Genomic DNA, 27,808 nt, shown 5'->3' with positions numbered 1-27,808 from the left:
TTTTGTTACTTTAAAAATTGCTGTCTATTGGAAACTTGAGTTGCTCTGGCCAGTACTACACCTCCCTAATAAACAGGGAAGAGTAGAAGAATGGGAAACTATTAAAGTAAAGGAAGAGTAAAGCTAAAAGAAAACATTTGGATTATAAAACAGAGATAGATGAAAGCTTAGCAGAATGTATATTTTAGTAAGCTCTCTGCTTAGCTGTTCTAGACTATAAAGTTTGCATCTGCATTTAAACAGCTTGTATATGCCTGAAATCAAATTTGAATGATTGCAGGCAATTCCAATTTCACATGGAAGTGGGAAAACAGCATGGTGAATCATCTGAGTTGTGAGCATCTCTGACAAAATGTTTCAGCTGTCAAACAGTTCAGATCAAAGGGCTGAGTAAATGAGAAGGTCACTCTAGGCAGAAGGTGCTGGGTTTCAGACATTTTACCTATGATAGTTTTGTAAAAGGTTGGGAAAGGGCTTAACATTCTGTCTCCGCTTGTGCAGTGACAGGTTAGAGTGTAGCTGGCTATTTTAGACTACCTTAGGGCTTGAGCTGGCTTTCTGGCAGGTGTACACTAAATACAGTCATCATGGTGATAAGTCACGTAGGGATTGTAGAAATTTCTTTGTTTGAGGTTTTCAGAAAAAAAGCTGATATTCTGTATCTTTTCAAGAATGGTCCTGCATTGTTTTTAGGGGGCTGAATTCAATGATATTTTAATGTCTCGTAAGATCACAGGAAATATAGACCATATGACTGACTTCTAATGCTAGCCAAACTCCAGGGAGAATGTGGGTCCGCTGTTTTCTCTGTGTGTTTCTAGGGCTGATTCTTACTCTGTGTGCTGGATGGCTATTCTTCTGCACATAAATCACCGTTCTGTCATATTCACCTGCTGTGAGATGTTCAGTGCGTATCATCTTTTTACATTAAACCATTTACTTCAAGAGAATGTGTTATATTGCTTTATGAATTATGTTATCTGACACATAAGATTATGTTATGAATTGGCAGTTAGAATATTAGAACAGTGGGACTTTTTATGGCTTATGGTCACGATCCAAGAAGTAATTCATGCCTTTTCTTAATAGACTTTACTGGTCAAAATGGAAGCAGACATGAGAGTGCTGTGTTTTTACTGCTGATCCAGAGTTTAGGCAGAATCCTAGTTAGGGAAATATCTCTCGTTCAGCAAAAGGTGGTTTGCTTAAATCTACAGCCTGTTCATATTCAGAGGAAAGGGATTGGTGTTGTTTTTTTTTCCCATCTACAGCTCTATTGTTCTAAGCCCTCCTTCAGCAAATGTCAGCTGAATTTGTAATTCCCAGTCCATCTGAAGAGTCTGCAAATGATCAAGTGTGATGACTTACTTATGTTTGAGCAAGGAATGCTCATTTCCTGAAGGTGTAGCAATGATGCTGAGGGGAACTGGGGCAAACTGGTCAGTGGAAGACAGAGCTGTAGGTAGGTGTAATTTGGTGAAGGGCCTCTAACAGCAGCACAGCAGTCACTATTCCTCTCTATTTCCTTTGGTCCTGTTATATGAAGATTTACATTTGTATTTAAGCAAGGGTAAACTAGGTTCAGGAATACATTATGACACTTTCCCCTCTCTCAGGAATCCTGTATGTTAAAATATTAAACCTCTTTAATATGTGAAAAGTTAATATTTTTAAAAGATTGAGGAGCTCAACACATACTCTGAAATAAGAAGAGAACATTTCCACTAACCAGTCCTGTTCCTGATACTCAAAAGCCTTCTATAGAGATGTCACCACAGATGAATGTTTCTGTTGTTACTTCTATACCTGTGAATGTTCAGATAGGTGGGAAGCTTAATAAGCAGTATGTGTGACACAGAGGAAAAACCAGGCTTTTGCTTTCCCGTGATGGACTGGTAGCTGGCAAATAGCTTTTATTTTTGACTTTGAACATAGATACCTGATGAAAATAAACTGGCACATAAAAGGAAGGAGTCATCTGAATAAGTTAACTTTTTAGCAAGTGCGCTGGCCAGCTGGCAGTCAGTACCTCAAAGCTTCCCAGTTCATCACTCTATTTTCACTAATTTTCTGGTAGGGATAAATTTCTGTGTAGAGGTCTTTTAAATTCATGAAAGTCTCATGAAAATTAAAGGTGAAAAGAGGGAAAAACAATTCTATTAATGTACTTGCTAAGGGAATGAGTGACTTTAGCTCTTCTAACATTTCATCTTAGCCATCCAGATGAGCCTTCAGACAATAAGAGATAGGAAATGAAACTTAACTAATTTTGCTCCTTAGGCAAATGCAGATTTCATGGTACCTGTAGTCTATCAGATAAATGAAAAGACTACGTGCCTCTTTTATTATTATTTTTTTCTCCCTCTGGAAGAAGAGTGCACACGACCTAAAATGTAGGTTATCCTGATCAGGGACCAGGTCTTCTGTATTTTGTGCAGTGCAGGATCTGTGATAGGGATCTCATATATAATTTTGGTATCTTTGGTTGGGCTAACTATTTTCAGCATTTTCTCTCAAATATTTTATGCCGAAGAGAGATACATTCGTAACAATGGAGAGACAAAGCAAAATATACCAGAGTATCATCCATGTCACATAACTTCAGCTAACACAAGTTCATTTACTGACATTTCATATGTCAGTTTCTCGCCTGGAGCTGCAAATACACAAAAGCTCTTAACATCGTTTTCAGTCACAGGATACTATGCCCTATGGTATATCTAGAGACATAGAAAATGTTCTCTCTCTCTCAAAAAAAAAAAAAAAGCAGCAGTGAATAATTTCATCTACCTGTGGCTTCTTCTGTCTGTACTTTCTAGCTGTATTCCTCATGAGAAAATTATTGTTAGTATTGCTAATGGTTGACCTGCCCGTATTACTTTACTCTTTTGTCATAATGTTCAGCTAGAAATCTCCGATTAGTTCTACCTCAATTTACATGCTTTCTGGACACATTAACTCTCTATAGATAGTAGCAATCCTGAACAGTTCTTCATCTCCATTTAACATCACTGAAATTTCTTCTGTGTATCGACAGCAGTTAGTTATTCATTCCACAACTGATATTTCACCAGTGCATCTCTCCACTCCTGCTGGCTGCAATATGTTGGCATGCTCACTGTGCTGATCAGTGATGCTATCTAAACTCTAGTTTAAAAACTGAATATATATCCTGCATTTGCCAGACATCTAAATAGATGATGTGAAAAAATCCTGCAGGATAGGAAATTATTGTCCTATATAAATCTGAGATATGCTAAAAGACCGAAGTCATTAATTCTTACTAAATGTCTTCTCTATTGAGCAAAGCCTTCAAGTTTTTAATAACACGCATAAGTTAATAATTGTAGTTGCAATTCAAATGCACTTGATTGGAGACATAATAGACCTTTATTCTTATATTTGTTTTGCTTCCCTGGGGCTTGTTGTCATTTTGTACTTTAAAGACAGTTAAACATGTAATTAGTTATGATGAATATAGAAGGGTTTCCTCCTTTGCTCCATTTTCTGAGTTGGTGTTTTGGTCTTTTTTCTACAGCAATAAAGTGTTCTAGAGATGTTAGTAACCCTTTTGTTTTCTTCCTTTTTCTTCCAATTTCTTGTTCTTTGTTCTCCTTCTTGGGCTAAAATAGCTTTATTTCTTAAAAGTATACCTTTGTGGATCTGGTTATTTTCAGTATACAGAGGTACACCTGAACTTTTGAAGAAGATGGAAATAGAATTCAGTGAACTGGTCATGTTAATTGTGAAAGTGGACTCTTCTCTTTCTGCAGTACATGTAGAAGACAGAACTGAACATACAGTGGAAACAAACAAAAAAATCTAGTCTGAAGTTTTTAAGCACTAACTCAAAATTGTTCAGTCCTTAAATTGAACATTTTAATGTTCTATTCAAATTCAGAGCGTTTTTCTAAGGGTCTATGTAAAGACACTTGTTCACGTATTTGATCAAGCTAGAAATAGGTCTAACTTCCACTAAACTTCAGTCCTTTTTTAAATTTATTATTTTAATAGCAATAAATTGCACTTAAACATAACAAGAGTGAATGAATGTTACCTGAGTCACGTTGAAAGACAGAAGTAAAAATGCTTGTATTGCTCAGTAAGACTCTACAAAATTTCATAGACTTGGGCACAACGTGCATCAGTGTAACACTCAGTTACACCTGATGAATCCTTTGCCAGACAGTTGGGAACAGGATGTAGAACAGTTGCCCTCTACACCAGAACTACAAAAAGGAGTTGGACACAAAGTCATAAGCCCACCCAGAGGAAGAAAATAAAAGTAAATAATAAAAAAGGGGGTCAGGCTGTTAGTAGTAATCTCATCCATCAACTGAACTGTCCCTAGCATCTTCTTGGCATCTTGATGTTCAAAAAAAAAAAAAAATGGGGGGGGGAGGGGGAGGAAAGGAAGAAAAAGGTTATTACAAAGTAAATAACAAAATGCCAGAGCACTTTTCCCAAGAAACCATCTGCTCCAATCACCACAAAATTGTGCAAGCATTGTGCTTTACTTCTTAATGCCTAAGGGGAGTTTTTTGCCAATATTTCCAAGCCAACTTACAGGCCAAATGAGCAATCAACAGACTGATAGCTGTGGCCTCTGGAGCAATGACTTGGCTAGTGGATATTTCTGATCGATGAGCAGCTCTGGGAGGTGCAAGCAGAGGCTTTGAGTGATTATGGTAACAGTGAAACTGCCCGTAAGATGTGGCAAATAATGCATGAATATTGAAATACAACACAGCATAACTGTACCTTCACTGGGAGAGACTGCCTCAATGAGTATTTGTACATCATCAGCAGAACTATAAAGTTGCTGATTTTGCAGACATTTGTTCCTCAGCTTGATAAGTTAATATATATTGTTTAACATGATAATGTAGCAAGCTGTTGTTTTGTGGTTTGAAAGCCAGCTGCATTTGATTGATGCCAGGAATGGAAGTATTTATAAAATGACACTGAATTAGAAGTAGTCAGTTTATGGGTCTGGGGAAATGAATCTTTTATGAAGAATAAAACTTTATGATGAAGGAGTAAAACTGAGGAGGCTTGCATCTTGATTTAAACTCTTCTGGACCGGATGTATGTGGTAGAGCCTTTTAAAATAAAAGTTAGTGTGACTGCATTTTTAAGAATCAAATCTCTAAACATAGTCTTTATGGTGGCCCCATCCTAAATGTATGGTCACGTTTGTACTCTCAGTGAACACCCCAACTGAGTCTAGTTCTTATCTGGAAATACAGTTATGAGACTTCTCCAACAGGTTCTTGGAATATGATTTAGCTCCTGGTTTAAAGCTACTGTGATTTTGAGGCAACAATAACAAATATCAGCCCATTATAACTTTTTATATATGATGTGGGTTTTCTTGTTTTGTTTTAATGGAGTAGAATACACAGTAGGTACCACTGTGCTTTGAGATGATTGGACAATGAACTCTGGTTAGTTTGCAAACACACTTGTGAGCACGAGCACGGGGATATGTTTCTGAGTACAAGCCATTCTCAGTACGGCTGCAGAAGCCTAGCACCAGTCTTCAACTCAGTGCAAGGTTTCCTTGCTGTTTTCAGTAGCAGTATTAGGCAGCTTCCCTCGTGGTTGTGGTGGTGAATGCATATAGGTGGTGTTTAAAAAGAAGTAGTTCTTTTTATTGGTGTTCATGAACAGAAAACAGATAAAGTTTTATACAGACTGTACTAATGTGTAATGGCATCTAAAGACAAATTTTATGTGCATTTTTGCATCTATTATATGAACATGTGAGAGTAGAATAACTTTTACTTAAGCATACACACTACCTTGATGTTAACTAGTTAGCAATATCTCAAAATCTTTGGCAGAGGCAAGATAAAAACAAATGGATCATATTCTCAACACCTGTCCTCCTGGCACTAGCATCTCTATGCAAAATGAATGTGAAATTCTGTTCTTCTGACTTACTAGTTTTTTTAATCTTTTTGCAGCAGAGGAATGATTACACAGAACAAGATCATGTCCGGTGAATAGAAAGGTTAAAGCACTGCAGCTGGCAAATCAGAATCAGATTCAGCCATTGTATCAAGCCAGTTTTATGCCAGAGTAACTAGAGATTTGGGGATTTACATCAGATCTTAAAATCCGTATGTGCCTTCTGTACTCTTATCATTAGAAATATTTCAGTAGGACTGTCTAGGACAATTGTATAAATAGGATTTCCACCTGAGTATGTATTTCAATCAGGTTTGAATCTCTGCTGAACATAACTCCTCTAATAGATGAATAATGGTAGAAATTTAAATTCATTTAAAAATATAGTCTAATGTACTTGAACATAGCATCCCATTAAATCGCGTTTTTCAAGGACGAGTCATGTACTGACTACCATTGAATTTCACTTTGAGTGAAACACTTTTTGAGCACTCTAAGATCTCTTGAAGTCTTGCCCTAATTCTTATTTATTTCAGTGAAGTCTTGTGACTTGGATGATCTTCATGAAACATTATCTAACATGAATATAAATAATCTTCTTCAAACACAATAAATACCTAAAAAATAGCACAGTGTGTCACAAGTTCCCTGTACTTTAAAAAGAGGCTGAATATTCATCCTTCAAAACAGAAAGATTTTTTTTCTTTTTGCTTCTGAAGAAGTCTCAAACAAAGTAGTTGAAAATATCAGGGCTAGGATCATCTTGTAATACCGGAAAACATGGCATGGCATCCAGTGGTAAGTTTCTTTTTGAGTTGTCTGACCTTTAATCACTGGTGAATAAAACCAACATGCTGTCAGATCTCTGTTATATTTCTCAAGGGGGTAACTCTGCCTGAAGTAGCAATGAAGCAAAACCTTTGAGAGCTTGTATTCAAAGTCACTACAACAAGAGGCAATACTTTGGGAAACACAGCAAAAGAAAAAAAGAAACATCTAAACAAGCCAGTTGTGTTTGTTTAACAGTGAGTGAAGCAATTATGTCAGCCTGTAGATTAGTTGGTTTTGTTTTTATTTTTACTGCAATACTTCATTTTTATTAGATTTTAAGTAATCTGTGCTTGAAGACCTTCACAAAGAATAAAAGCTCACTGCTTATTACCATACATGAATGTTACATATTTATTTCTGTTCTGCAGGTACTTCCAATGTAATGTCTTAGGCCTTGTCTGTACTAGAGGGTTTTTATCCCTTGTAGTAATGTTGCAACCAAAAACTGTGTGGATAGTGAGGACAAATCATATGATCTTAGAGACCCAGTATGAAATGATAATGTATTTCAAATGTATTCCAGGTTGGATGAGGACAATCTGATCTAGTGGGTGGTATCCCTGCCTGTGGCAGGGGGGTTGGAGTTGGATGATCTTTATGGTACCTTCCAACCCAAGCCATTCTTATGATTCATCATGACATTTTAGAGTAATACTTGTCTATTGAAAGTCTATGGGGAGAAAAGAGTTAGACACTACATAAGAATTGAACTCTAGTAAAGAATTAGAATTAACTTTGTGGTTCAAACATTAAATGATATAGTTTCACTACTAAGTAACTTAAACGCAAATTGGATAGTTGATGGAATTTGATAAATTGTTTTGGCTGAGGTTTTGGGGCAAAGGAACAGATACCTTCTTATATTCCCTTGTTGGTTTAAAATTTGCTAATATCTTTTGCAGTAATTTGTTACTTAATTTTGATTCACCGTTGGAACTAGTTTGCTGATTTGATCACAACTTTTTTGTTTGTTAGGATTCTCTTCTTTGTTCAGGAAAATATTACCAGAAATGCTTTAGTTTTGGTGTGATGACATTGCTTTTACTTTTTTTTTTTTTATATATATTTATACCTATAAATGAACTGAATAAGTTTTAATGGTCTAGGGGTGAATATTGCAGGGGTCAGCCCAGATGTCAAATTACTTCCTGTCCTTTGTTCCCAAATTACTGCACAAAGCAAATAAAAGATGCTATGTTAGCATTTTAATTTTGTCATCGTCTGGTGTGCCTGTCCAAGAGAGGGGAAAAGACTTGATCCCATGATGAGGGAGTATGTGCTCCATTAGGTAACCAGAGAATTGGCGGCACCTCAGTTGTCTCTATATTAACTGTGAAGTAGAAGAGTATTAAGGTTTTTCCTCTGTAAATTATTTAAGAATCTGTGCAGTCAGCAGCATTCACCCTGTTGCTCTCTATAGCAGAAGTGTACACTATAGTATTTTCATATTAAAAGCCACTTCAACACGATAAGGATAGTCTGGCAATAAAGGTGGGTGTTTTATATAGAGAATGATGCAATAATCCCATAAGTATGTTCAAATTGAAATTAGAATAATGTAGGCTTTATTCATGATAAAATTTGTCATACTGACAGAAGGTTTAAAATGTCCAACCAGTTTTGAAACTGTGCAAGAATTCAAAGTACAAACAGAGCTTTCTCTTATTTCAGCATTGCTGTCACCATCATGGATATCCTGTAGGCCTTCTACCTGTAGAATTTAAAGCATAGAAGATGCATCTGCATTTCAACCAGTGAAATGTTATTAATGTGAATAGCAACAAAGTACGCAAATATGGGGTGTTTTTGGTTAGTCATTTGTCAGCTGCAAACCAGAAGCACTAACAACTTTTTGTTGTTAGCTCAGTAGCAATTAAAACCAGGAAAATTGCAATTACAGACTAAGTATCATGTGAAATTATTTAGTGGTCGTGATGAGATAATTATTTTGTACCCACCTGGTTCTCACAGGTGAAGGCAGCATAATTTTAAGTGTTCTTGCTAACTACATTGTCTGTCCATCTTTCCCTTAGGAACAACTGTGATGCGTATGACAGCATTTGATGCTGATGACTCTAGCACAGACAATGCTCTTCTGAGATATAACATCATCAAACAGACACCCATCAAACCATCTCCAAACATGTTCTATATTGACCCAGAGAAGGGAGATATTGTCACAGTGGTGTCACCTTCAATGTTGGATCGTGAGGTAAGTTTCCTATCACCAGATGATATTTTAATGTTCACACCTATAATCTCCTGTGATATTAGGAAATGTTCAAGAGTATTGTTGGGGATGGGGGTTGGGATGATTAACTTTGAGGAGTCTTTTACAGAGTTTTGTTAATTTCTTATTTTGGCATAAGAAGGTACGTTCTGTGATCACTATTTATAAATCTAAAAGTTCATCATTGCTGGGCAAGACTTCTAGTGTTGGATGATGAGAGCAAAGATCCCAGGAATAAATGGAATTCAAACTAAAATTACCAACTGACTGTTTGGCAGCAAACAGCAACAACAAAAAAAGCAAATTAAGAACAAAAAAGACCTAATTGTGTGTGTAGCTTGCTATGAGATTGTTACAGTTTAGTGCTTTAAATCATTTTCTATAATTTTGTTTTTATTGAGAAGACTTATTGGAATATTAACTTAGTACCAATACTTAACATAGTACCCCATGAAAACACAAGAAAGGAATAGTAAAGGGACAGATTGTCTGCGTGTGTCTTGGAGGTGAGCTACTATCATGCAGAAATCTACGTTTATTGTTGATCATCAACATAATGATAGCATGAACTGATAATAAAGAAAACTTAGGTATGATAATTTTAGATTCAGAAGAGAATAAACTAAATCCAGATGTTATCATAGTGTATGAAATCTGGAAACCAATACAGTGATGACCAGAACAGTTACTCTGTACATAAACACTTTTCTCAGTTATGTAGGCCTGTGTGCTCTTAGGTTCCTGGAGGCGACCAGGTTCTTTCCTTGCAGTTTGCTTCAAGGAAATCCAAAGATCTTAACTTGTCACTCTTCAACCTTGTTTCATTTTGAGCGTATGTGCTGATTTACTGAACTGGTCTTTTATGTTGGTTAGTTACAGGACTATCCAATGTTGTCAATATTCAGCATGTTATGTCTTATTTTAACCATGTGAAAACGATACCCATACCACATATACATTTTAGGTGAGTCATTTTTATTTAGTTTTTTACAACATCAGACAGTTCATGGGTAAAAAAAATACATATTCCAGACACGTTGCAGTAAAACTAAGATCTAGGCCTTTAGATCTGTCTTTTAAGTTCAGAGGAATTTCAGTTCTTTCATACTTGTGTGACTGGCCACAGAATCATGCCCAAATTAAGATGTATATAATCACTACCTTTTTGCCTGAGGTTTTGCTTCTAACTTCATTGTTTCAGTTCAAAAGCTTTATACTGTTTTCTAAAGTCACTTTAGGTATTTTTATTCCTAATAGATAACCGTTCCCCAGATTAAACCAATTTACTCAAAATTAGAAAATCAATGGAAGGGAATGAACATGCCTGCTTTTCCTAGTATCTTCCAAAGGTCACTGGTGATTCATGAAATAATGATGCTGTCTCCATACAAGAAGTCTGGCCTCAATCGAACAGATATTACAGCTGGGTAGTATATTCAGAGAGTAAGATCTGAGTTCTTCATGATTTTTAATAATAGTCAACTTGTTACCTTTACTTTGAAGGTGACATGGCAAACTGCTGTCCTGTTGAAACTGCAAAGTAATTTTTATTGTTGCAACACATTCTGAATTGTTTATGAGTCAAAATGTGGGGCGAGCTGTGTAAAATTTTAACAACAAAAACAAGCATTATCTGCCGTTAAAGACCAGTCTAATACTGACTTGTCAAGTGAAAGACTTGGTAAAAAGCAAGTTTCTTATTACTTCAAGTTGTTGTATTGTCTTCTGTCATCTTTGTGGGTTCAGCCATTTCCCTCCCTTCCTGCTTGTATAGGAACTAGTAGACATACCTCCCCTTTTGGATCTCTAGAGTTTACCATTCATATGCAAAGATGTACATCACCTATTTTAAATCGGAATAATAATTTTCAGGGACAAGTGGCCTAATGATCCTGTTCTGAACAATTCTGGTTACCAACATAATCTTGATACTATAAATAATTCTATGTATTTCTATGTAGCTCGTGAAATTGAATTATTGTAAAAGTATTGTCTGCCTCAGGTACAGACAGACAAGAGTTACATCTCAAGGAGAATATCTCTGTCCAGCTACTGCTTAGGGATAAGGTGTGTGCATGTCACCAAGCTTGGAGAAGTGATTCCCAGGTTTGCTGAAAAGCTGGGTTGCCCTTCCTGTGTAGAATATCAGATGATATTCGTGCCTTATTATATTATATATGCCTCTGATGAACCTTTATAGTTCTTAAAGGCTTTATCACAACCTTCTATGAAGTGCATCATTAGAAACATGGGACAAAGAAATGGTATTTTCTCTGAAAACCTTGCAAGTAGGTATAACAACAGAGGACAAAAAATGTATATAGAGGCATTAAAGAATGGATGGGCAAAGACCCCATGAAACAGTATCAGTGAACAGCTGTGAGGAACAGTTTTCCTTGTCCTCCTCATTTCCTACCGTTCTTTTGTCAGTATCTCAGCATATAACATATTACAGTAGATACAGATGCAGAACAGCAAGTTGTTTAAGTTTTCCATTGCCTCTTTGGAAAAGCAAATGAATGTGAACAACTCAGCTGCTCCTTTTTGATGATTGTGATTTCAGTCAGCATTGTTTGCAGGTAAGTAGGTGTAGCTCATGAAGATGCACATAGTTTTTCCATGGGGGACGATTGATGCTGGGGAATTCCACAGTTTCAGAATCTGAAAAAATGGGTTCTGGTGAATCTGAAGCATTGTGACTGCCAATTCAAACCAGCAGCTTCTCCTAGATTTTACTTAAACTACAAGTTAGGTCAACTGCCTGTAATTTTTCTGCCTTTTGCTAGCTGTATTTATTTTCTGTATGAATCATAAAAAAGCTATTACTAGTCAAAACGGGATTATCTTCAGTTGTTCCTAGGACATGTACTGTTTAAAACTGTATTAGCCTTAGACACCAAATGAGAAGCTGCATTAAAGTAGAAGTTTCTCAAGGATGGACATAGAGAAGGTGAAAATTGTTTTGCATTAATCATATCTATATGCACCAGAGGCTGATATAAACTGTTTTAAATTATGCTAAGACACCGATTGAAGTTACAAGTTCTCCATCTCTTTTTGTAATTTTAACTACCACTTGGATTTTGATGTTTTTGGGAAACTTTCCATTTCATTTAAGACAAACTAACAGCATGTAAATTTTGTGTTGTGTTTTGTGTTGCTTATTTATTTATTTATAGTATAATCAGTTCCATGTTTGTGTATCAGAGAAAACAGGAAACCGGGTTTATTGTGTAGTGGAAGATGCCTTGTATCTACATCTCACTGTCTGGTACGTTTGAACATACTCTACAGTCCATATTATTTTTTTATGCTTAAGTGTTTTCATAGGAGTTGGCATGATAAAGCCTCAGAAATTCTTGTTTCAGTGCAAAGAATCAAACCAAAGGTATTTACCCTAAAGTAAAGCAAAGCGTGGGCATCAGTTTTTATTTCTGATTAAATATGTATGGGAGAATCTCAGCATTCATAAGTAAACATCTAGACTAACAATAAATATAAGGAGATAAAAATCAAGTCAAACTTTTTTCTTTTTTTTTTTTTCTGGATACTTAAGGATTGAAAATGAATTCTAAATAGATGCTTTTTCAAGAAAATAATAATTAAAGGAAAAAAAAAAGATGAACTTTCTGATGAACCTCAGGCTGCATCTGTTCCTTTAGCTGTAGAGGATCAGTTCAAAATGAATTTTGTTAAAGTTCTACAAGCCTTTGAAATTTCTTTTTCTGTGACTTAACAGTTATTAGGTGTCTTGATAAATTGAGAGTATGGAGATGGGAATGCTTTCAGGTGTGGTAAGTGACTTCTTCATACACTCTATGAATGTTACATGCATAAGGCAGCAGAAGGAATATGTAATGTGAAAGTCACTTCACTGTCTTTAGGGTTGCTTTCTTTCTATACTATGTAGAAATAGAAAAGTATTCTCAGGTCTTTTCTTTGGGTTGCATGTCCATTTTCAGATCTCCAACCTAGCTGTTTTATTTTATTTGTTTTAATTGTTTGTTTTGTTTTAATTATTTACAAGGTATGTAAGATATGACACAGTTTCAAAATTTTGTGAAGTGAGAAAATACATCTTACAGCCGGATCCAGTTTTCATGAATTAGAATTTTCCAGCAACTCTACTAGTAATTGGACATGGTTCTTGATTGCTTAACAAGTTTGAATAAAAGTTTAAATTAGCACAGATGGGTGACACTGAGTGCTTTGGAGTTATTTCCATTGTATAATATCACCTACAAAAGTGTTAAACAACAAGGTCGTACTCTCTAACATGCAGAAAAAGTGTATGTAAGAATCCCACATTATATCAACTTCTGAGTGCTTTTGATTCCTATTGACATCTGCTGAGGGAAGCTGAGAGTGCTTCAAGCCTTCAAAGAAAAACTCAGCACCATGCAGAATTTATATGGCCTGAATCTACCAGCTTATTTTCATTTATAGTTTTTTCACATTCAAAATTTTTTCCAAAAGTGCATGATCCTCAGGGTTTGCAGCACATCTCTGTTAGTTTATTCAAGAACATCCATTTTCGTTTTCAGAAGGCAGGTAAGGACATATTTTTGAAGATTAATGAGCATTGTATTCTTGAGAGAGCTAGGTAGGCATCCTTGAATGTGTCAGAGATAAAGATTGAAGAGTGTTAGGGGGCAAATTATACCTCCAGATATCCATTGGAGAACACATTTGATTCATAGATTCAGAGAAGTATGCCCTCTACCAAAGTGTGTGGTCTAAATGATCCCAAATAGAGCACAAAAAAGGTATGTGTGTTGGGGGGGGGGGGGGGGGGGTTGGTTCAAAATGAAAGGAACCTTGAGAAAGTGTCCTGAGTTTTGTATTTTAGGGACAGAGAGTCCATTTCAAAGTGACACTTCCCTGCAGTGAAAGAAAAATAATACTTCTTGTTCATAGGAGGAGAAAACCCTTGTACAATGTAGAACCAGCTCTTAAATTTCTTTTATGGAACAGTAATAAGTTTTTCTGCTTACCCACAATGCTGTTTTGCCAGTGTTACAGACCCTTGCTCTGTAGGAAAATAGCTGTATGATTTGTATAAATTTTGCGTGCCTATAGTATTATAAGACTGTTGTCACCACAGTTAAGTGAAATATTTACTTCTCACAGTTTGAGGAGTAATATGCTTTTGATAGGAACTGCTGTGTTTAATTTGGTTTAAAGTTAAGAAATAGTTTGAGATATCTGCTTTGTGGTGGACTGTATGATGTCATATATGTTTTTAAAAACTCTTCTCAAGAAAAATAATTCAAGTATTCTGTGATTCTGAGAAACCCTGGGCTGGAGTCTGTTAAATAAATGTGAGTTCTCCAGTGAGACTGACACTCAATGTGCCTGTGCAAAGCCATGGCACCACTCCAGCAAGCATTTCCTACGTTTTTAACCTTTTGAATCAATCTTGGTGCATCTAAATATCATTATTTGCATCATATATACCTGTCCCTCTCTTTATTACTTGAAAACCTGGAGCTGATAGCTTTATGCTATAAACCACGAGAAACCTGGAGTTACACTAGCCTGTCCTGCTGATGTTTATGTAGACTACTTGTAATCATGTCATAGCAGGCTGAGGCTCTCGCTTATCTGGATGACTCAGCTTTAAACAACTGCAACAACAACAACAAAAGTCTGTAACAACTAGCAAATACCCGTTCCTGTCCATACATTGATGAATGACTGTACATTGGCTTACAATTCAAGTCAATGCCAGTCTGCTGATACATATTCACCAATACACTGGTTGCATGAAGGAATGAATGCTTGCATAAATGTTCTTTACAGTATTCAACCAGTTCTGCTGTGATAAGTAAATCAGTGTTCTTGTTAATAGGGCTTAAGTTCTCTGAAGGGAGAGCAGTAGAAAACAGAAAAACCTTCTCCACTTCTGCTGATGGACGCTATCCTCTTCATCCATATTTTCCATTTTGGAGATATGTGTCTTAAGCAGTCAATATACTTATTACTTACTCGATCTAAATGCAAATGCTGAACCAACAGCACACCCTCAGTTTTAATGAAAAGATATTAATCTTTTCAGCAAATGCATTCCACATTTGATCTTCGTATTAACCTCTAAAATATTCATATTTACAGTGGTTGTAGGAAAATTTATACCTTGGAGCCTACCAGCTCTGAGTTGGAATAATTGTATCATTTTGTCTTGTCTTCTCTGACATTCCTACTTGCACACCTTTACCTTATAGCTGGACCTCAGTTTCTATAGTTTTATGTTTTTGGTTTTTTTTTTTAGTGACAGATATAGCAATATCTAATATTTCTTTTCCACTTAAAATACAAGATAAAAAGGCATTCATTCTTTTACCCTTAATTAATGCTTTCCTTATACTATGTTTTCTGATGCCAGTAAATATGGCTTTTTCTACTTCTTTTTCTGAGTTTCTCTATGATGCTAAGGAAAGAAAAAGAACATGTCCAGCTCTTCATGAGGATCTTGGATTTAATTCTTTGGTAGGCTACTGGCGTTTCATTCCTCTGATCATGTATTTTTTGCCATAGTTGGAAAAACAGGTGTTTCTCAACTACTCTCAACTATTGATGACTCCAAGCATCATTTGAAAAAACATACTCCTAAAATAACTTGCTTTCTGGGAAAGCTCAATATTTTCCGGAAGAAGATGTGAATATAATTTTTCAAATGTGCAGTTTTCTGCATTGTCTCATGTTTGGCTTAGAGTTTTTGGTGTTGATATCTGTGGCAGATTTGCTGATCCTCTAGACATGCCACTCATCTAAATATCATGAGTTTCTCTGACTCTGATACATTGCAGAAATATTTTAAAATATCATCTTCAAGGCATTTACTAAGAGTGGCACAAGGCATGATAACAGCTTCCCAAGTACTTTGAATAGAGGCTGATAACTGATGTATGTTATCTTTTTGGCTAGAGTTTCTTTATTTAAAAAATGGAAAGGAATATTAGCTCTATAAATGTTCAGATATTGAAATCCCAGTGTGTCAAATGACTAAGAGAGGAGAGAAGAAAGTGGTGTACCTTTAAAACCAACCAAACAAAAAACCTTCAAGTAATAGATTTTGCAGAAAGAGATTGTAAATTACTGCTAAATGCTGGTGTGTGTTTTACAAGTACAGAGGGTCCAATGGTAGCTGAAGTTCATCTACAAAAGATGATAGAACAAAATCCAGATTAGTGGCATACCATGTGTTTTGTAGATGTCTGGGTCAATGTCAGCTTAAAAAAGAGAATAGAAGGGCCAAAAGATGAGGCAAATCTGAAATATGCACACTTCCCATGTCTTTCAGTCTTTCTTAGGGCTGAGGAATATGACTACAAAAGGTAGAAATGTCTATCAATCTCAACAAACCCTCTTTTCCTGCAAATATCCCTAGTTTGTAGACTGGTTTTGCTGTCTGGATAATATGAACTCGTTGTTGTAAAAGTAGTGATATACTGCAGTTAAAAAAAAAAATCTGCTTGAAAAAATACTTCTGTTTTCGATCTTAAGTTTGGTTTTTGCACCAAATACTAGTACTTTTAGAATGCTTAGTAATTTCTCTACAAGACATACCCCAGGTAGCACCTAGCCCCTATATTGTAAATTCACAAAAAAGTATTTGCATCTGTATTAACATCCTGGCAAGAGAGAGTATTATCCAGTGCCAGAAATTAAGATTACACAATGGTCGTGTTCCCAAGAGAAAACTAAGAAAAGTCTTAGATTAAGAATTATTACCCAGAAGAATCTAGTTATAAAATTGTGGTTTGGGTCTAGATTCCATGTCCCCATTGCATTTCTTGTGTTTTTAGGACTTTCTATTTTTAGAATGTATGTAGGAAAAATTAATTAAAGTATGTTTTTTTGTAGAAGATTTTATCTTAATACCATCAGTCAGAAAATACTCTCTCTCCAAATTCTGCCTAGTTGCACCTATCCTTGTTCTGGAGTATGTAATTAAAAAGTAACATGAATTTATATATGTATTTTTAGCTTTTCCTCACAGTGTAATTGTATTATTTTGGTTTCTGTGAAGGATTAGGTGGCATTTCTCTATTTAGTTGTCAGCATCCAATAGTCCTCAGTCTGTACTATTGAAATATATAGAATTGTATTCAAAGTTTAAAAGAAAAAAAAAAAAAAGGCAACAAAACCCCAAAAGCATACAACAAAACCACCTCATATTATGTGTATATAAACATTTCAGAAGCTCATAATCTAAAGCTTAAATGAAGCTATGTAATCACATGGTTGATTACTGTAGAAAAAAGGTCAACTTACTACTGAAGGGCTAGTCTTTACATGCATTATGTTCTTTTTTTGATATGGTTATGAAAGTTCTCTATATGATATTTTTTTCTTTTTTCTCTTGCTGGATGATCACTGAATTCTGCCAGTATAAAAATTCTGCCTTTTATGCATATAATTCAGTTTCGCTTATTACTTTTTTCTGTTTTGCTTTTGACATCTTTAATTTGGTCCATCTTGTAGCATGGAATTTTGTTTTTCAAGGCAAAAACAAAAAAAGAAGGGGGGGGTGAAGGTTGATTTTCTTGAGAGGGAATCTATAAAGCATCATTCTCCCTGCAGACCAAGTATAAGCTGATGCCTTCAGGACCACATATATAAATCATTCCTAAGTGAAGATACTGCTCACTCAGAAAAGTGATTTGTAAATACTTTAAGTTACTGCCATATTATACTACCATTTTTAAATATATACCTCCATCTAAAATATGAATTCTGCCTTGTGCGTTGATGGTATCATGGAGCAGTATTTATGAATGTTGGCTTTTGTTTTTTTGACATACTACATATGTTTTTAGACTACGTTGCCTGACAATACTTATTTAATAATTTTTAGAAAAACGGACCACAACTTGTCCTAGTATTTGTACTAGGATGTTGCCTTGTGTAAAGTTTGAAAGCATGCTTAGACAGGCCAGGCAACGTGCACACTGCAGATGAAGTGGGATACGTGGGGTGGTAGTGGAGGGAAGAGGAGTTCTAATCTTTAAAATGTGGGATATTTCTACGGACAATCAAGAAAATATTTCAGATTTAAGGGGCTGCAACAGAGAGAGACCCTAGAATCTGGCCTTTGCGTCTGCAGTGAAGAGGAGGAAAGGAAATTTTATTCCAAATGTACATCAATTTAATAAACATCTGTCATGTATATTTAAAACTGCCATTTCGGGATTGTAATTATATCATCTGAAAATAAGTCTTCCTCAAAAGAGAATTGAAGTGACAGGCTGAAGAAAATGAAACATGACGTTGCTCATTCTCCTTTCGTCCTACAGCTAAAATTTAAATTAATTTTCTTCTTCTTGTCAGAAAGTATTTTAATTGGAAATTATTTTTGATTGCAGTTTTCAGAGAGGAATGGAATTCTTCTAGTGTGTGTACAGAAGTTGTTCAGTGTCTCCATATTATTTTACTAAATTAATCATTTCCAGATATTTTAAACAGTTGACAGCTGTACTGGTAATTCTAAAGAAGGTTAAACAGTTAAAAGATTTGAGAAAATAATTAAAAGTAGTAAGATAAACGTAAAGATTTTTACCTTTTTTTTTTTGTTGTTCCTCAGCACCTTTGCATACATTCATGTTGTGTTTGTTGCTATAGTTACCTGCTTGTTGGGAGAAATGAATACTTGATATTAGCAGTAACTAGACTGTAAAAATTAGATATGCTGTTTCAGTTCAGTTTAAGGTTACTGCTGAATTTCACTTTTAAAAATGTTGAAGAAAAGTTATGGAGTCATAGTCTTATGGGAGGCACAAGTCTCTATAGCCCTGTAAGTTCATTTACACTCATTCCACAGTCTGTTAATGAACTAAAAGATCGTAATTAAATTTTCTTCCAATATACTTTCGTTTTCAGCTTTCAGGCCTTTGAGTTTCTCCTATTAATAACTTAATCTAAATTTCACAGAGGACAATGGCACTCATGCCATGACCATCATAGACGGTGGCTTTCAATGCTGAGACAGCGTGAGCCAGCCTGTAGGGATCAAATGTAGGTGTTTGCTCTAATATCTCACTTCAGCATTATTTCTGGATTGACATATATGTTTTTTTAACATATGATTCAGCTGTCACCAGACAGTGAAACAACAGAAGGTACAGGAATGCAGCTCTAAATAACTATCTAGGTAATAGTTCAGTGGAAGCTGCACTTTAGAGAGTAAATAGGTCTGCATAGTAATAAAAAGACTATGTGGGATTATTAGAAAAAATATAGGATTGAGGCAGTTGCTACTTTGACATTTACTTCAGCATTGGCACTTAACTGCATGCATGAAAGTCCTGGGCAGGAAGAGTGACTTGAGGGAAAAGCTTGTTCTGAGACACCAAAATGCTGTTTCACCCGTAAGAAGTGGCAGAAATTCTGTTGTTTGTATTACCTTTCTTTCCCTTAATCTCTGTTGTTTTAGAAATTTCTGAATCATGTCTGCACTTTCGTTAATGTGTCCTTGATAAACTATAAAATTTAGAGACAAACCAAAGAGACAAATTTCCTCTAGAATTCCCTAAAGTATTTCCATCTTTTAAATTAATTACAAGTGGTAGATGTTAAACGCTGAAATAGGTGACATTTTTCAGAGAAATGTATTGGAAATGTACCTTCTAGTATCTAGAAGTCCAAAGATTTCCATTAATGTCATTAAATGTTTGAGAATACAAGAGAAAGACAGTAAAAGCTGTGCTGATAATATAAGTCTGATTTAGCCTTTTTCAAGGTAAGTGAAAAGTCATCTCCCTTGATTCTTGTGGCAGACTTTGCAGCAGGTCCAAGGCAACTGTAGAGCTGAACAGGGGAATTAGAGATAGCAAGGCTTTTTGCTGGACTTCTGATTTCTCACCGTAACCAAATTACAGCATTAAGGCTTCATCTTCTTGACTCAAAGGAAAAATAATCACCAGGTTCTGTACCCTGTCGTCTCTCCACTTTAAAGGTAGCACTTTCAGATAACAATAGGTAAAAGCATTGCTTTTAGCAATGTGGCTAAAGAGATGGTTGTAAGAGGTTCAGAGAAGCAAGCCATGTGGTTCAGTTAGAAAATTTCAGCACTTCCAAGTAGATTGTTTTTCAAACCTGTTTTTGTAAGAGAAATCTAAAGGCCCCAGTCCAGTTAGAAAGTTTTGGAAACTGCTGGGTTTTTCTGTGCTTGCAGCAACAGCTTAATGGTGAGACAGGGTGGGCTGATCTGCCAGGTCCCTCTCATGAAAAGGTAATGTGACTGCCTGCCCAACCACCTTCCCATCACCTCATTTACTAACTGAGCAAGAAACTGACCCAGTAACAGAAGCTTGCTGGGTTCCTGAGTTGAGTCAGCTCATAGAAATGCCTAAAGTCTCCCCATACTGTCATGTGGGAAATAGGATGAAGCCACGTGGCTTGAGTGGAAGGACAGGACGTGAAACAGCAGTGAAAAGAATGCGTGAGCCATTCCCTTAGCTCACCTGCACTGGGTAATCCTCCCCTGGATTTGTGATTTATGTCACTTATGTGGATAGTTTTATTGATGTGAATTGTTCCTTCTTTCAAGCATGTGTAATGCCTGACGGCTTATTTAGAAATCCAACATGAAGCTTACATTTGAAAATTTTGGTGCAGCACTGTTTAAAAAAAAATAAATTGAAACAAATGAGCAACAAAGCAAAACCTTCAAGAGTAACGCTTCATGTCACCCAGCAGAAGAACAGCAGATAAGGCTGGAAAACACTTACCTTGCTGGGCAGCGGTTGTAATGTATCCCAGATTGTACCACCACTCTGAATTCACTGTACCGGGCTCCAGCTGTCTGTAAAGGGCATTGATTTCCTCCCAAGTACAGAATGACACAATTGAAGGCACTTTCCACCTTGAAAAAAAAAAAAAAGCTCTCAGTGCTATATCATTACAAACAATATGGCAGTTCTTCACCAGGGAATGAGAAAAGGGATTTGTTTCTTACATAGTAGAAAATTCCACTAGCAATAGCCTCAAGCTTGCAGTGAATTTTCCATCTTGCCTAATTCATTAAGGGGTGGGTGAGACTACACTAAGAACTGTCTTTAGGTGGTAGGAATTCTTTCAAATTCATTTCTCTTTGGGTGTATTGAAGTAGGGAAAAGGACTTGACTGAAAATGTATTTCTTGGTGGCTAACAGATCCTTAAACTAATAATTGTGAACTGTCCATGTACATATCCATTTATATAAATGTGTAAATCTGTATAAGTATATATACATAATGTTTGGGGGGTCTTGGGCTGGTTTTTGTTTTTGTTTTCTCCGCTGAGAATTCTTTGAGATTTTTATTAGTGGCTTGTCTTTAATTGGAAAATGTGATGTAATATGACTGTTGTGGCTGTCATGCATCAACGTGAAAGAACAATCGCATCACATTGAAAGGTATAGATACAATTAAATCAAGCTTTTACTAAAATAGCTATAAAATGGAGGGTCACAGCTTGATTTTAGAGAGGATGTAACCTTTTAAAAACAAAATAAAGATTTAAAGCTGTGTAAATCAGCAGTATTTCTTTTTTTTCAGCTGTCAAGCAGGTCCTGTTTTCCTTTCTGAGTTGGAAAAGCTGGATACTGGATACCTGTGTTCAAAAAGTTTCAAAAGAAACTTTTTTCTTGTTAGGTACTTTCCACTAGTATCAGTGTATTAGCTAGTTATGTTTCCCCATACTTTATATTTCATATTCAGATTATCAGCCTCCCAATGAGGCAAAGAGTTTGATTATGTGAGCTGACATGTCAGTGTTATTTTGGGGAGGCCAAGGGTTTCTTTTTTTTTTTTTTTTTTTCCTCTTCCACTTAGAAAGGTGGTAAAGCTCTGGAACCGGCTCCCCGGGGAAGTGGTCATGGTAGCAAGCCTGTCAGAGTTCAGGAAGCATTTGAACTTTCCAACATATATATGGGCTGATTTTTCTGGGTGGTCCTGTGTGGAGCCAGGAGTTGGATGTGACGATGCTTGTTGGGTCCCTTCCAACTCAGGATATACAGTGATTCTGTATTTTATAATTCCATGATCTTAGTGACTTGGTAAGTTACTCCTACTTGAACAGAGCAGGCATAAATTAAACGGAGGATATTAGTTTCTAATAGATAAAATAGATATGTTTTTCTTTTCATCATCTCTGAAATGACAGAAGAAATGTGTAATTTTTGTTTCGTGAAGATAGAAGACAGAAAATTGACACAGATTTTGGAATATAAATTAAGAATTTAGATGACATTTTGAGGAAATGGATAAGCAGAAGATGCCTTGTGCTTTAGTTGGACCAAAGCCTGTCTTTTTCAATCCTATCCAGAGAAGATAAATTATATAGTATAATTCAGACTATGACTGATAAGTGTAATGGATCAAATAGAATATTCTAAGTTTCAATAAATAGTAGTAAGAAAGGTAACTTTCTAAACACTTTCCTATTTTCTGCACAGCCTATCTCAGAAAATAATAGACAGTATCTTTAAAACAAATCATACAATGCACTGTGGAAAACATACTAGAATATTTTAAACATGTTTTTTACCCAGTTATAAATATTGAAGAAAACTGAGAAAGTGTTATAACATTTTGCCTATAAATATATTTCCTATTCGTATATGGGCATAAGAGTAGTCACTCAAAGATATGGTACCTGATTTGAGACTTGTGGGTGAATAAGTATTCATGTTGCAAATAGGAGGTAAAGGCTAAGAAATGAATAATCACTTGTGTAAGAATTCTGACAGTAATGAGCAGAGAAGAAAATAATGAGTGGCAAGTAGTTCAATTTGTGAGGGATTCACTGTACCTAGTTTAGGCTTTCAAACAAGATGTGCTCCTCTATAGTCAATGAGGAAAGGAGATTTGGATCTCAGGCATGTTTTGTGGTCCATTACAAATGCTCGTTTCTTTTCGCTGATGGAGATATGGCAATCCAGAATGACTATGCATAAGAGCATAAATTAGATATCATGAGCCCACTCCTCTTGGGCATAAGGAGTAGGTGACAACTCTGATTAACTACCTCATAAAAGCTTCACAGGAAATGTTGGTGAAAAAAGGAAATTCTGCTTTGCATAATCATTTCCTATCCCCAGAATACTGTTCTGCAGCTTCACTATTGTACAAACATCTGGAAATATATGGCTATATATATGCAAAATCTCAGTCACATGAATTCAAGTTGGCAGTTGAAAATAATTCTAGGATTTTCTTCTTCCTTTTGGCCTTCAACTCAGCGGACATCTGAAACTTGGAAGAACACAGAGCTTTTATTTCTGTGGTACGTGGATTATATTATCTAATAGCAATCTCTGTCATAACAGAAAAAAGTAACCACATGCTTAGCCAGATAAAAGACAATGCTTCATCTCCAAAGATCCTCAATCAGTCACATAATTTATGACTTTTTTTTGTCTACTTGTAAAAGATTCATGAACATTTCTCCTGCTACTGTCTGCATCCATCTGGTTCCTAAATAAAATGAATTAAGAGCACATCTAGCTGCTATCGCTATTCCATTTTATTTTATTTCTTTTGTAGTTGAATACCCTTCTCAAGTTGCTTGGCTGGGACCTAACTATAATGCAAAACCCATCCATTTCTGCATTTCTCTTCCAAAATTCTACAGTGAAATGCATGCTGATGTTGGCAGAGGCTGACGAAGAAAAGCACAACTAAGATTTATCTCTTTGTTCAGTCTTTCTCTGTAGTAAGGAAAACCTCAAATTGCCTGTCTACCCATCTACCTTTTTCTGGGCAATCCATCTTTGGAAACAATCTTTCTTAGGTATAATTGTCTCTTTGGGAGGACCAGAAACTCCTGTGCTGGTGGCACGCTGATTTATTTCTCTGCTAATCCTTGTGTGTTTGGCAATAGAATATTGTGGTAGCTGGTGCATTAGAAATTTATATCTAAAAATAATAACTGGATGGATGATGACAGAATAAAAAAGATTGGCTTTTGACTATTTATCTTAAAGCTATTTTCTCTTCTGTTTCTACTTATTTGCCTTTTTCTTCTAAAGCTCTAGTGTGGTAAATAATATCTTTTCAGTGGCTCTCACCTTCTGATGAATTTCTTTCTCAACAAACAAACATATATTTTAGAAAATAATATATATTTTTTTAAGTTTTCAACAGCAGTGAAGCTAAATTAAAAAAATCTAAAGAAACCATGAGGAGTTGGAAATGTATTAATGCTGTAATAAAACATTGGTCAATTTACCACCCTGGAATACATCTGAGCAACACTATGGGGCAAAAAGCCTGTGAAGAGAAGGAAAGATAGGGAAATTTGTTGAAGACAGTGAAGCACAAAAAATAGCATGTTGAGTTAGAATTTTGGGTAGTTCACTTGTATCTATTTTATTTATGGGTAAAGGAAGGAAACTGGATAAAGAAAAATAGCCAGGACTATTTCCTGAGTAAACTATGAAATAAATATCCTATATAAATTATCAAATGTATAAATTTGGAGTGGAATAGGAAAAGAACCCAACAACACTTATGTATATGCTTAAAAAACAAACAAACAAACAAACAAAAAATACTTAATGGGCAAAGTACTCATGGTTCAAGATACTTCCTTTCCTACACTTAGAGATGTTTCTTAAAGATGCATTTTGATGTAAATTGAGAAATTTTCTAGCGTGGAATTAGAAATACTTAGTTTTCAATCTTCATGCATAACTTTGCTGTGTTTAAGGTTTCGAAAACATAGAATGAGTAATCCAAAAGGAATGTTTTTTTAAAAGGCATACAAAAGCATTTAAAGAATATACAGTATAGAGCAATCAGTAGATATCAGTGTTCATCAGATGTGTGGAATATACCAGTGAATGCAATGGAAAAATAAACAGGTGAAATGCATCCGTGCTATTTCTGAAGAACTCTGACGACTTTAGTGAAGAACAGTTCATTTCTGCATATCCAGATGTTCATATAATAAGGTGCTATTTAAAGTTAGCACAAACTTTCCTCTATCTCTCTAGATAGCATCAGACTTTTGAAGTCTTCTAAAAGATATAAATTGAGTGCTTCAGAAAAAAAATGCAAATCAACACATATAAGCATGGCAGAAGAATGGAAACAAGAAAGGGTTTGAAGTGTTATTTTATCCACATTGTTTTAGATTTTGTGAGTCATCTAAGCTTCTTCTCTTCTGTAGAAAATTGCTTCAGAAATTGCTTCAGGCGGTTAGCTCAAAAAATCATGTTTCCAGATTTGTTCATAGACATACTACTCTTGTTCACATCTGCTCACTCTAAATGGACACAAATAATTTGGTTTTAGTCCCAGACTTTGAACTTAAGCAAGGTGCAAGCTTTTCTGAAATCTAAACATATTTTTAAATGTAAATATTTATTTAAGTCTTCTATTAAGGAACTCTTTCTTTACCTCCTTTAAAAAACAAAAACAAACAACAAAAACAGTGAAGCAGTTCCAAATAAAGTGAGAAAGTGAGAATAGAGATGGGTGAAATGAGATGGCCTCCTCCATATTTAATCATTAAAAAAAAATGGATCCATTTTAAGAGTACTGACTTTGCCAAGAGGGGGGACTGATCGACACCTTTGAAATTAGACTATTTTCCACGTAGGTGGCTAAAGAAAGATTTAAGAACCTCATTTTAGACAACCAGAATGTCACATTCATTTGTATTGGCTTAATCCTAGCTATCTCATGAAAAGTAAATGGCAATAGAGTGATAATATCAATATACCTGGTATCAGTAATGAGGAAGTAATATTTTAAAAATATAATTTACATAAAAATGTTCCTCAAAGACATGCACTTCAAATACAAAGGATATGAAGGATATAAAATGAGCTAATGGAAAGAGGAAGACAGCAATACATTTTATTACTTCCCCTTTAATCATATCAAAATCCATTTTCAGTTAATCTGTTTTTGATATGCAGAATGTTAGGTTCTTGCAAGTTCAAATAGGTGTTTCATCTGAAGACACTCTACTCTGTAACCTGTAGTTCACTTGACCTGTTCCTTTTACACGCGTGTTAGCAGATAAGGAAGTAACAGAAAAGCTTTGAAAATCATTTACCTAGAAAAAGCATATTTAACACTTATCGCAGATCACAGGCTTAGATATGGCTTTCCTGTTCATGGGTATAGTATGTTTATTTTCCTACCAAATGAGGTCTTTCAAATCTTGGATTCCTCAACAAAATGGGAATTTATTAAATGTCAGGTTTAAATCAAGTGGGTACAGGCCCTAGCAGATCAACACCTTCTTTTTTGTTGCTATTTCTTTGTATACAATTAGTTTATAAGCATCATATATGGAAGCCATGACTATATTATATTACAATCTTAAACAGAGGTAGGACTACTCTAGAGTTGTGTCTCCTTACAAAGATCCTATTTCTGTAGGAGCAGTCTGAAAATGAGAAATTCTGTATCTTCGTTTATTGTGAAGAGCTATTTGAGTGGTTGAAGAGCAGTATGGACAATAATGGCATTTTCTGTGGAACATATATAGACTGTTCTGAGTAGGTAAAGACCTCTTTGACTGCAGTCTTTACCTGTGAATCTTAGGTTGAGATCTAACTGAGCTGTCAGAATGAGCTGATTTTCTTCCTAGACTTGGGATTTATTTTCTGCCTAGACTTGAGTGATTGTTGTGTGGTCTTGAAAAACAGTACACACAATGACAACTGAAGCAATACCTATTATTTTCAAATATGTAGCGATTTTAGGTCATACTTTATGTAATTATATGTTTGCTTTATGTTTATTTTTGCTGTTTTATTCTATGAGTAGTGCTCATTTATATTAAACCATCATACTCAAGTCCAGAAAGCCCCTAGTTATTTACAAAAGGAGTAGTTTTGGTGTTGCAAAAGTTGTTTTGGATGTTGCAACTACTGGAAATCAGGTGTGCTTTACAGCTCATACAATAGTTAGATAAGAATATCCTCTAAATTTATTAAATCAGTAAGATTAAGTTAATATATAAAACATGTCTGAGTGGCTTAAGGTAAAACAAGAAAATGTATTCAACATAGCTTGCCCTTAAGACAACTGTAGTGAAAATCCAAATCAAAGAAATTCCCTTGTAGATGAATTTATCTGCCTCTGCAGGAATCTACAAGCTTGACTCAAGATGGCAGTAGTTATGCAAACATATGCACAGCATAGGAGTGGTGTTATTTCAGTATAAAACGCACATACATCCACCTGAAATTTTGGTCATAATTTGAGATCTGTGAAACAAGACTGAAACAAGGAAGTGAAATGTATAAACATTGGACAGTGTAGTCTGAATAATTCTTAAACTGAACAAATAACTTGTTACATAAAGAATTCATGTAGTTTTCCAGGAGATTATTGGAGGAAAAGCTGGTGTGTTGCCCCATTTAGGTAATACAAGAGGCAAAGACAGAAGAAAAAAGCTCTGCTGAAGTTCAATTTTTGAACATGCCTAGTTAAAAATGGTGGCAGAGCCTGTTTTTACGCTGCTGTCCTAGGTGAAAAACAAAATGCTTTTCATTAGTAAAATTTTGACCTATTTATACTAAATAATTAAAGTAATTCAACAACCTTTTTCTCTCTAGTGGAGATGAGGCTTATATTACAGGTTTTCAGAAAAATAAGGATATTGGCATTCAGCACAGACTAGTTGCATTAAATTTGTAGTAGACTTGTAACCAGTTGGTCCGTTTGTGGACGCAAAGCCTCAAGCGCAGACAGCATGACGCTGCACGAGTGCAGGTGGTAGGGTTTCCATATGGACAGTCGCTGAAACTAATGGGTCTTGGGCAGAGGAAAGCAGAAACACATTTTAGGTGTTGGCTCATGGCTTTTAGCATTCATAGAAAACAGGGT

General features: G+C 35.5%; 1 protein-coding gene and 1 long non-coding RNA gene across 9 annotated transcripts in view; both read left to right on the top strand.

The window, feature by feature from the left end:
- CDH13 (cadherin 13) overlaps window positions 1-27,808 on the top strand; it is a 489,849-nt gene that overhangs the window by 335,959 nt on the left and 126,082 nt on the right. For all 8 annotated transcript variants that reach the window (XR_013938364.1, XR_013938365.1, XR_013938366.1 and 5 more), the window contains one exon: window positions 8,778-8,956. Coding sequence is in view for 5 of the 8 variants with exons in the window: in XM_080552453.1 (XP_080408579.1) it covers window positions 8,778-8,956 (179 nt within the window). In the remaining 3 variants the exon portion in view is untranslated. The remainder of the gene's footprint in view (window positions 1-8,777; window positions 8,957-27,808) is intronic.
- LOC308176551 lies at window positions 8,965-25,920 on the top strand. Its single transcript, XR_013938378.1, has 2 exons — window positions 8,965-12,768; window positions 13,002-25,920. It is a non-coding gene; the product is annotated as an uncharacterized lncRNA (long non-coding RNA).

The sequence above is a fragment of the Anser brachyrhynchus genome (genome assembly GCF_964034855.1).
Source record: "Anser brachyrhynchus genome assembly, chromosome: 12".
Taxonomy (NCBI): domain Eukaryota; kingdom Metazoa; phylum Chordata; class Aves; order Anseriformes; family Anatidae; genus Anser; species Anser brachyrhynchus.
The sequence above is the reverse complement of the archived record's forward strand: the minus strand, read 5'-3'. Positions and strand labels throughout refer to the sequence as shown.